The sequence below is a fragment of the Aquarana catesbeiana genome, linkage group LG01, assembly GCF_042186555.1.
Source record: "Aquarana catesbeiana isolate 2022-GZ linkage group LG01, ASM4218655v1, whole genome shotgun sequence".
NCBI classification, from domain to species: Eukaryota; Metazoa; Chordata; class Amphibia; order Anura; family Ranidae; genus Aquarana; species Aquarana catesbeiana.
Window position 1 is genome coordinate 361,211,986 of NC_133324.1, and position 9,729 is coordinate 361,221,714.

General features: G+C 39.9%; 1 protein-coding gene across 1 annotated transcript in view; it reads right to left on the reverse strand.

Annotated features, from left to right (window-relative positions):
• Positions 1-8,837, reverse strand: part of LOC141146475 (glutathione S-transferase theta-1-like) — a 101,969-nt gene extending 93,132 nt beyond the window's left edge. The window contains exons 1-3 of the mRNA XM_073632961.1: positions 8,646-8,837; positions 3,367-3,454; positions 3,105-3,255 (exon numbers count right to left, since the gene is read on the reverse strand). Coding sequence (XP_073489062.1) covers positions 3,105-3,255; positions 3,367-3,454; positions 8,646-8,760 — 354 coding nt within the window. The 5' untranslated portion in view covers positions 8,761-8,837. The remainder of the gene's footprint in view (positions 1-3,104; positions 3,256-3,366; positions 3,455-8,645) is intronic.
• Positions 8,838-9,729: the final 892 nt, after the last annotated feature.

A 9,729-nucleotide genomic window follows, 5' to 3' on the forward strand; every position in this document is an offset into this window, starting at 1 on the left:
CCCAGAACCTGGGATTCCCAGATCCTGATCGTTAGTACAAGACCCGGGGCTCCCAGTGAGAGCCCGGTCTCTGTGCTTTGAGCACACTGTGTGGTGCACTTCCAGCACAAAGACAGGTACATAGATATGTAGCCCCACTGATAAAGGTCCACTTCAGTGATATCGTACAATCCGAGGGAAGGGGTTAAAATGTTTTTGCTGTGTTTTTTTGGTTTTTTTACTGGACCAGTATGTTTCAGGAGGTTGGGTGCCTCCTCTCTTCCTGGCCACCCTGTCTGCATGTCTGGGCAAGAATTTGTTGTGAATTTGTTTTGGGTCCCACCCAAAAAAAATGGCATGGGGTACCCTCAAAATGTATTCCAAATCCTTATCCTAGATAGAGGCCCTTTATGGATTTTTAAGGGGGACCCCATTAAAAAAAAAAGAAAGCAAAAGGGTGTGAGGTCTCCCCAAAATCCATGCCAGACCTTTATCTGCTTGTGCCCTCCCTTCCTTAAGTATACCAGATGGCATTCCCTCAACATTGGGAGGAAATATTGGCACTTGGGGTACTTTGAGACCCACAAGTCATCCACATCTAGGTGGATGGGGAAAGAGCCTTATTGCCACTGCCGTGGTTCAGTGAACATGGGGGGGCTGCTAGGGGGGACTAATTGTATTCTGAAACTGCCTAAACCACCTTTAACACAAGAGTGCCTCAAGTATCTGGCCCTACTAATCTATGTGATTGAGTAAGGGTTACATAATACCTCCTTTTACGCATTCATTAAAAACAAAGTAAAATAGCAAAAAAACACAGACACTGTTACAAGCCCTTTATTAAAAATAAATAAATGCGTAGATAAAGTTGTTTCCTTATGTAAATCCACACCACCACAATGGAATTGAAATGAAACAAACAAGATATGCTTTAACTGCAGACTTTCAGCTTTAATTTGAGGGTATTTACATCCAAATCGGGTGAATGGTGTAGGAATTACAACAGTTTGTATATGTGCCTCCCACTTTTTAAGAGACCAAAAGTAATGAGACAGATTAACAATCATCCATCAAACTTTCACTTTTTAATACTTGGTTGCAAATGCTTTGCAGTCAATTATAGCCTGAAGTCTGGAACACATAGACATCACCAGATGCTGGGTTTTATCCCTGGTGATGCTCTGCCAGGCCTCTACTGCAACTGTCTTTAGTTCCTGCTGTTCTTGGGGCATTTTCCCTTCAGTTTTGTCTTCAGCAAGTGAAATGCATGCTCAATCAGGTTCAGGTCAGGTGATTGACTTGGCCATTGCATAACATTCCACTTCTTTCCCTTAAAAAACTCTTTGGTTGCTTTCGCAGTATGCTTCGGGTCATTGTCCATCTGCACTGTGAAGAGCCGTCCAATGAGTTCTGAAGCATTTTGCTGAATATAAGCAGATAATATTGCCCGAAACACTTCAGAATTCATTCTGCTGCTTTTGTCAGAAGTCACATCATCAATAAATACAAGAGACCAGTTCCATTGGCAGCCATACATGCTCACGCCATGACACTACCACCACCATGCTTCACTGATGAGGTGGTATGCTTTGGATCATGAGCAGTTCCTTTCCTTCTCCATACTCTTCTCTTCCCATCATTCTGGTACAAGTTGATCTTGGTCTCATCTGTCCATAGGATGTTGTTCCAGAACTGTGAAGGCTTTTTTAGATGTTGCTTGGCAAACTCTAATCTGGCCTTCCTGTTTGAGGCTCACCAATGGTTTACATCTTGTGGTGAACCCTCTGTATTCACTCTGGTGAAGTCTTCTCTTGATTGTTGACTTTGATACACATACACCTACCTCCTGGAGAGTGTTCTTCATCTGGCCAACTGTTGTGAAGGGTGTTTTCTTCACCAGGGAAAGAATTATTTGGTCACCCACCACAGTTGTTTTCCGTGGTCTTCCGGGTCTTTTGGTGTTGCTGATGTCACCGGCGCGTTTTTTCTTTTTAAGGATGTTCCAAACAGTTGATTTGGCCACACCTAATGTTTTTTGCTATCTCTCTGATGGGTTTGTTTTGTTTTTTCAGCCTAATTATGGCTTGCTTCACTGATAGTGACAGCTCTTTGGATCTCATATTGAGAGTTGGCAGCAACAGATTCCAAATGCAAATAGCACACTTGAAATTAACTCTGGACCTTTTATCTGCTCCTTGTAAATGGGATAATGAGGGAATAACACACACCTGGCCATGGAACAGCTGAGCAGCCAATTGTCCCATTACTTTTGGTCCCTTAAAAAGTGGGAGGCACATATACAAACTGTTGTAATTCCTACACCGTTCACCTGATTTGGATGTAAATACCCTCAAATTAAAGCTGAACGTCTGCAGTTAAAGCACATCTTGTTTGTTTCATTTCAAATCCATTGTGGTGGTGTATAGAGCGAAAAAGATTAGATGTCCCAATATTTATGGACCTGACTGTGTATATATATATATATATATATATATATATATATATAAATTTTTTTTTTTGAATGTCATCTTTGCTGTAGTTTTAAGACATCCCCTAAGCATATTATTTTAAGCAATTGTGTATTTTTTTAATGTTACTTTATGAGCTGCATTAAAAAACCCACTTTCTGCTAAAAGGTATTTTTTAAAACATTTTTTTGCAATGCTACATGTCGCTAATGGCAGTGTCCAGCTACTCTTGCACTTTTGTTGCCAAAAGATTACAAACTGACCTTGAAAAAGGCCAGAAAAAAAATACAAGATTTGGCTTTCATAGACTTCAATCGGATTCAGTTGAATTTTTTCAAGTGTTGGGCGACCCAAACTTTGCTTAATTCTCTCTTAACTATTCCCAAGTTTCTTGTCACAAATGTATTTCATACTGGAAGTGTTTAGCTTTCTGGATGCTAATCAATAGCTATTGCAGGCTTCCTACTTGCAAATTCTAACTACCGTTAAATGCCTACATCCAAAATACTGTAGCTGTAGTTAGATGGCCTACAGGAATAAATTAGTTTCTTCACTTTATCTACATTATTTACTTAGTTGGTTCTGACAGAAATACAGTAATACAAAAAAATATATATACATTTATGATTAAATAAATCTGAGACATTGTATTATTACCTTTACCCAGAAGACTCTGCAACCATTGGGACGTGTATTAGTGTGTTGCCAAGCTAGGTATTCATCTACACGGGCACGCTTCTGTAGATCAGATGGGTACCAGTGATCAGGAGTGTCATATTTCTGTACTAGGTAGCGCAACATTGCAGTACTAAAAGTAAAACAAAATATGTTATTTTGCCTTCCTTTTTCTAAACAATGATTAACAATTTATTTGAGACCTACAGAATATTGCCTTAAATATTTTTTTTTTTTATGTTACCTCTCAACAAGTGTGAATTCTCCTTCTGTTAGAACGGGCACTTTGTGCATTGGATTCACCTTCTTAAACTCGTCAGTGAGATGATCCCCTATTGAGACATAATGTTACTTAGACAAAGTGTAATTACAGTGGCTCAAATATACCAATAATGTACTTTAGGTGAAATATATATATATATATATATATATATATATATATATATATATATATATATATATATATATATATACATATAACATATACACTATATTACCAAAGGTATTGGGACACCTGCCTTTACACACATATGAACTTTAACCACTTCAGCCCGGGTAGGTTTCACCGCTCGTGCGACATTGTACCCAAACAAATTTCAAGTCCTTTTTTTTTTTTCCTCCACAAATAGAGCTTTCTTTTGGTGGTATTTGATCACCTCTGCAGTTTTTATTTTTTGCGTTATTAATAAAAAAAGACCGTCAATTTTGAAAAAAAAAAACTACTGTATTTATTGGCGTATAATACTCACTTTTTCACCCCAAATATTGGGTACAAATAGCGTGTGCGTGTTATACGCCAATACTTTAATTTTAGATGCCTCGGAGGGGACAGGGAGGGGGACGGGATGAGCGCTGTCAGATTATATACAGTGAGAATCTCCTGTTTACTTGGCGGCCTCTGTAAAAGGAAGTCCCTTCTCCTGGGCCGCCATTGGACCACTGTTCTGTCTATCATAGGAGATTCTCACTGTATATAATCTGTCGGCGCTCGTCCCGCCCCCCTCCCTGTTCCCTCTAGGCTGCAGATGGGCATCGATCAGGCTGCACTGATGGCAATGGTAAGGCTGCTGCATTGATGGCAATGGTGAGGCTGCTGCATTGATGGCAATGGTGAGGCTGCTGCATTGATGTGGACTGATGAGGTTGCATTGATGACACTTGTGAGGCTGCAGATGGGCAATGAACAGGCTGTATTGATGCCAATGGTGAGACTGCAGATGGGCACTGACCCTTATTTTGCTTCAAAGTTCCTTATTTAAAATTTAAGTTTTTTTCCTGAAACTTCCCTCTTAAAATTAATGTGCGTGTTATACGCCTATAAATACGGTATATTTTTTACTTTCTGCTATAAAACATATCCAATAAAAAAATGTAAGACATCAGTTAGATCAATATGTATTCTGCTACATATTTAAGTGACACTTTTTGGGGACCAGTGATCAGTGCTAAAAGAAATGCACTGTCACTGTATAAATGAAACTGACAGGAAAGGGGTTAACATCAGGGGCGATCAAAGGGTTAATTGTGCTCCTAGGGAGTTATTTCTAACTGTGTGGGAGATGGTTTAACTGGAGGAAGAGAGAGATCCGTGTTCCTGATTAGCAGGAACACAAGATCTCTCTCATCCTCTCTGACAGAATGGTGGTCTGCCTTGTTTACATAGGCAGACTGCCATTCTGCTTCTCCAGTGACTGATCAGCGGGTCCCGGTGGCTATCATGGCCGCCGGACCCGCTGTTTGGCTCCCACTGTGTCCAATCACAGTGGAAGCGTGTCACCTTCGGCATGCGCCCCAGACCCCGAGGCGGAAACAATGTACAAGTACATTGTTTCGCATAGCCGGGCTGCCCTGCCACAGTAAATGTGCGGTGGGCGGTCCAGAAGTAGCTAATGGCATTCTAGTCTTAGCCCATAGGGTTCAATATTGAGTTAGCCCACCCTTTGCAGCTATAACAGCTTCAACTCTTCTGGGAAGGCTGTCCACAAGGTTTAGGGTGTCTATGGGAAGGTTTGACCATTCTTCCAGAAGCACATTTATGAGGTCAGGCACTGGTGTGGATGAGAAGGCCTGGCTCACAGTCTCCACTCTAATTCATCCCAAAGGTGTTCTATCGGGTTGAGGTCAGGACTCGCTCATCCATGTCTTTATGGACCTTCCTATGTGCACTGGTCCAAATCATTTAGTGGAGGGGTGATCAGGGTGTGGAGTTATTTTTCAGGGTTTGGGCTTGGCCCCTTAGTTCCAGTGAAGGTAACTCTTAAGGCGTCAACATACCAAGACATTTTGGACAATTTCATGGTCCCAACTTTGTCGGAACAGTTTGGGGATGGCCCCTTCCTGTTCCAACATGACTGTACACCAGTGCACAAAGCAAGGTCCATAAAGACATGGATGAGTGAGTTCAGGGTGGAGGAACTTGAATGACCTGCAATGAGTCCTGACCTCAACCCGATAGAACACCTTTGGGATGAATTAGAGTGGAGACTACGAGCCAGGCCTTCTCATCTAACATCAGTGCCTGACCTCACAAATGCTCTTCTGGAAGAATGGTCAAACATTTCCATAGACACATTCCTAAACCTTGTGGACAGCCAAGAGTTGAAGCTGTTATAGCTGCAAAGGGTGGGCCAACTCAATATTGAACCCTACGGACTATTGCCCCATACACACGGTCGAACTTTGTTCGGACATTCCGACAACAAAATCCTAGGATTTTTTCCGACGGATGTTGGCTCAAACTTGTCTTGCATACACACGGTCACACAAAGTTGTCAGAAAATCCGATCGTTCTAAACGCGGTGACGTAAAACACGTACGTCGGGACTATAAACAGGGCAGTGGCCAATAGCTTTCATCTCTTTATTTATTCTGAGCATGCGTGGCACTTTGTCCGTCGGATTTGTGTACACACGATCGGAATTTCCGACAACGGATTTTGTTGTCGGAAAATTTTATCTCCTGCTCTCCAACTTTGTGTGTCGGAAAATCCGATGGAAAATGTCCGATGGAGCCCACACACGGTCGGAATTTCCGACAACACGCTCCGATCGGACATTTTCCATCGGAAAATCCGACCGTGTGTACGGGGCATAAGACTGGGATGCCATTAAAGTGGATTTAAACCTGATTTGTGAAATTTGACCTGGGCACATATATCTGTAGTGTTTACTTATCTCTCTCCAAAGCCCTAAGTCCTGGGTCTTTATGCTGCTTGGTTCTTCTGTTATCAGCATGATAACTTCTGACAAGTTCTCCAAAGACAGGAGATAAAAGCAGCTGGAAATTTGTGTCGGGGTGAGTGCTATAATTAGATTAGCAGAGAGCTTGTCCATTCACAGCACAGCTCTGCAGATTCCTTCCCTCCTCTGCCTATGTGGAGTGGGGGTGTGGGCCTTTCCTCCAATCAGCTGTCACACAGTGTATGCCAAAACTCTACTCCCACAACTGAAACAGGAAGAAAAAAAAATCTAACACGATGTTCACTTCCTAAACAGTATATAAATCTGAAGACAGCAGATATACAATCAAAACTTATATAGGGAGATGTTTTTTTCTCTGTGTATCATCTGAGGCTATCCACTTCACTGGGTATAGGAGAGGGGTTACAACCACTTTAAAGTTCATGTGCGTGTAAAGGCAGGCATCCCAATATTTTTAGTAATATAGTGTGTGTGTGTGCATGTATGTATGTATGTATGTATGTATGTATATATATATATATATATATATATATATATATATATATAGTTAGACCCTCTGTCAAGTTTTTATTACTGTTTCTGTCACTAAGACAACAAACAAAATGTTGATATTATCAGATAATTAGTAATAAAACAATACAATAATATATACAACAAAATTGTTTTCTAAAGAAAATATGGCTGAGAACCTCTCAAAGTTTTATTACTGCTTTTATCCTCACAGTAGAGATCTCATTGCCTTCTGATTGTTTGCCAGGACAGAAAGTGAGCTGAACTCTTCTTAAGGCTACTTTCACACTGAAAGTGCCGGGTGTTGGAGGTAAAGTGCAGCTAGTTTTAGCGTCGCTTTGCCGTAGTTTTAGTAGCACTTTTTGGCCACTAGTGGAGCACTTTTAACCCCTGCTAGTGGCCAAAGAAAGGGTTGAAAGCACCTGTGTTGCGGTGCTGCTGAATCGCTTTGCAGGTGCTTTGGCAGTGCTGCCCATTCATTTCAAGGGGCAGGGCGTTTTGGGAGTGGGGTATACAGTGCTCCCAAGTAGCACCAAAAGTGCTGCTTGCAGGACTTTTCTAAACATCTCCCAAAGCGCACCGCCCCAGTGTGAAAGGTCACACTGAAATGAATGGGGAGGCGGTTTTAAGGCGTAATTTAGAGGCTATTTCTAGCGCTAAAACGCCTGAAAACCGCCTCAGTGTGAAAGCAACCTAAAGGTATCGAGATTAAAATACAAACATAACAGGTTCTATACCTTCTCTAAGCTTAACAAAAGCAAACAATTTGTTTTGGATGGAGCTGGGCTTTAAAGAAGAAAATGCTCTATTTTTTAAACTCCACTTTATGATTGGATATTTGAAGTGAACACAATGCATATTAAGCAGTCCCATTCCTGTGACTATAATGCACTGAGCTTAACAGTAATTATTTCACATCACAAAAGCATACCTTAGATAAATACTGTTTAGAAAATCAATAAAGGAGTGTCTAAATGTAAAGTGCAAGATGAATATTCTTTAGCGTAGAAACATGGGAAAGGTTCTGCTAGCTGCTTACACAGCATTCCACTGGATGCTGCCCCCAGGTTAGTAATTAACCTGTTCCAACTCATATACAAGCAAAACACTCTCAGAAATATAGAGTGTACCTAGATGTAAAGTTCACGGTTACTGATGCAAGTGAAATACTGTAGGCATGCGAAAACAATACAGCTAAATTCTAAATTCTGCTCTGAGCTTCTGATCATTGCCATTTGTCTGATGTCATGCCCAAAGGCACCAGGAAAGAAAAGAAGCTGACAGTCTTTTGTAATTGAGGGTGGCTTGTCATCAACTTGACAAATGTACAGTACAGACCCAATAGATGTTTTCAAAGATTTTTCACAGTATTGTAATTCTTGAACACAGCTGGTATTGGATACAGTTAGAATTTTATGTTTCACTGGCAAAATGCCAGGCGTAACAGATAAGTAAGTATGCAATAGTAAATCACATTTTCTCCAGTTACAATTCTTCCTTTTCATTTGCTTTATCTGTCTAATGACAAACAAATGCAAGCAATCAAAAGGTTTTTTTTTACATCTTAAAAATACTTTAGTCTTACTTTAGATAAAGTAAATCTTAAAGTTTTCTTTCGCAGTTTATAACAGATTTTTACCATGTTTCATTCATATGTGCTAAAACAATTCATCTGTTCTTTCCATGAGATGCTAGTTTCATTAGGCTTTGGAATACATGAATTCATGTTTACATTAATGTATAAGAAAAGCTGTTCCTAACAATAGATATGATAACAACTACATATTAAACCATCATGATCTTCATTGCTGACCTTTAAAAAGTTTCACCTCATGGTGCTTGAATGGGATGTCGTTGACCTTAGCAAACAAATACACAGAACGGCATGGCTGGGACAGAAGATCCAAGTATAATTCCAGCTCTGACATTCTTATAACGGCTGTTGAGATGTGCTCTGCAGAACAGGAACACCTGCAATAGTTTATCTCTTTATTCAGATCACGCCTCTAAGAAATCCTACCTATTACCACTCCTATCTTATTCTTTCAATGGAATGTAAATGGAACAGCAAAAAAAAAAAAATGTAGTTTGAGTGTATAGACAATCATTTTCACAGACCATCCCCCCCATAGTGTTATAAATGAGTAATACATATACTGTAAGTGAAACAAAGAAAGTTTTCAGCACAAATGGGCCTATTTGATGTAACAATATATATATGTTACTATAATGCAGGAAGCATTGCAATGAAAAGAAATGTGGAGCAAGCAGAGAAGAAATGGAGTGTACCCAAACTCCCCTGATTACAGAAATCCAAACAATCATTCTGCAGTACCTTGTAAATGTATTTAGCAATCTTCTGTCACAAATTTGTACAAAAGTTTTGAACTGGTAAAGATCCATTCCCAGGTATGACAAGCTTGTGTAACATATCCCATGGGTAAACATATATACCTTACTGGAAACAAGTATTACATTACTAGTCAAAGTAGTATATACAGTATTCAAATAAAACAAAAGGGAAACATAATGGCAGTGCCCATTGACTATTCAAAAAGGTAATACCTAAATGAAAAAAGGGATGAAAGAAGCCATAGTAGATAAAGAATGCATACAAATAAACGTATAATTGTTTAGGTGCTATGTAATCATAACTGATATCAGCATTACTTTTTTCGTTTTGAGTAACAATTTCCTGTCATCTCCCTTTTGGTGTTGGGGAACATGGGACTGCAGACAGCATAAGCACTCCCTTAACCAATTAATAGAAAAAACACCTGAAATAAAAAAAGGTAATTAAATGTAACAATAAAAGACAACTGTCTTAATAATTAGGTTGTGGCCCTTTAATGGGGTTGAAAAATATCAAACATCAAAGCTCAGTCAGCAAGACTGGA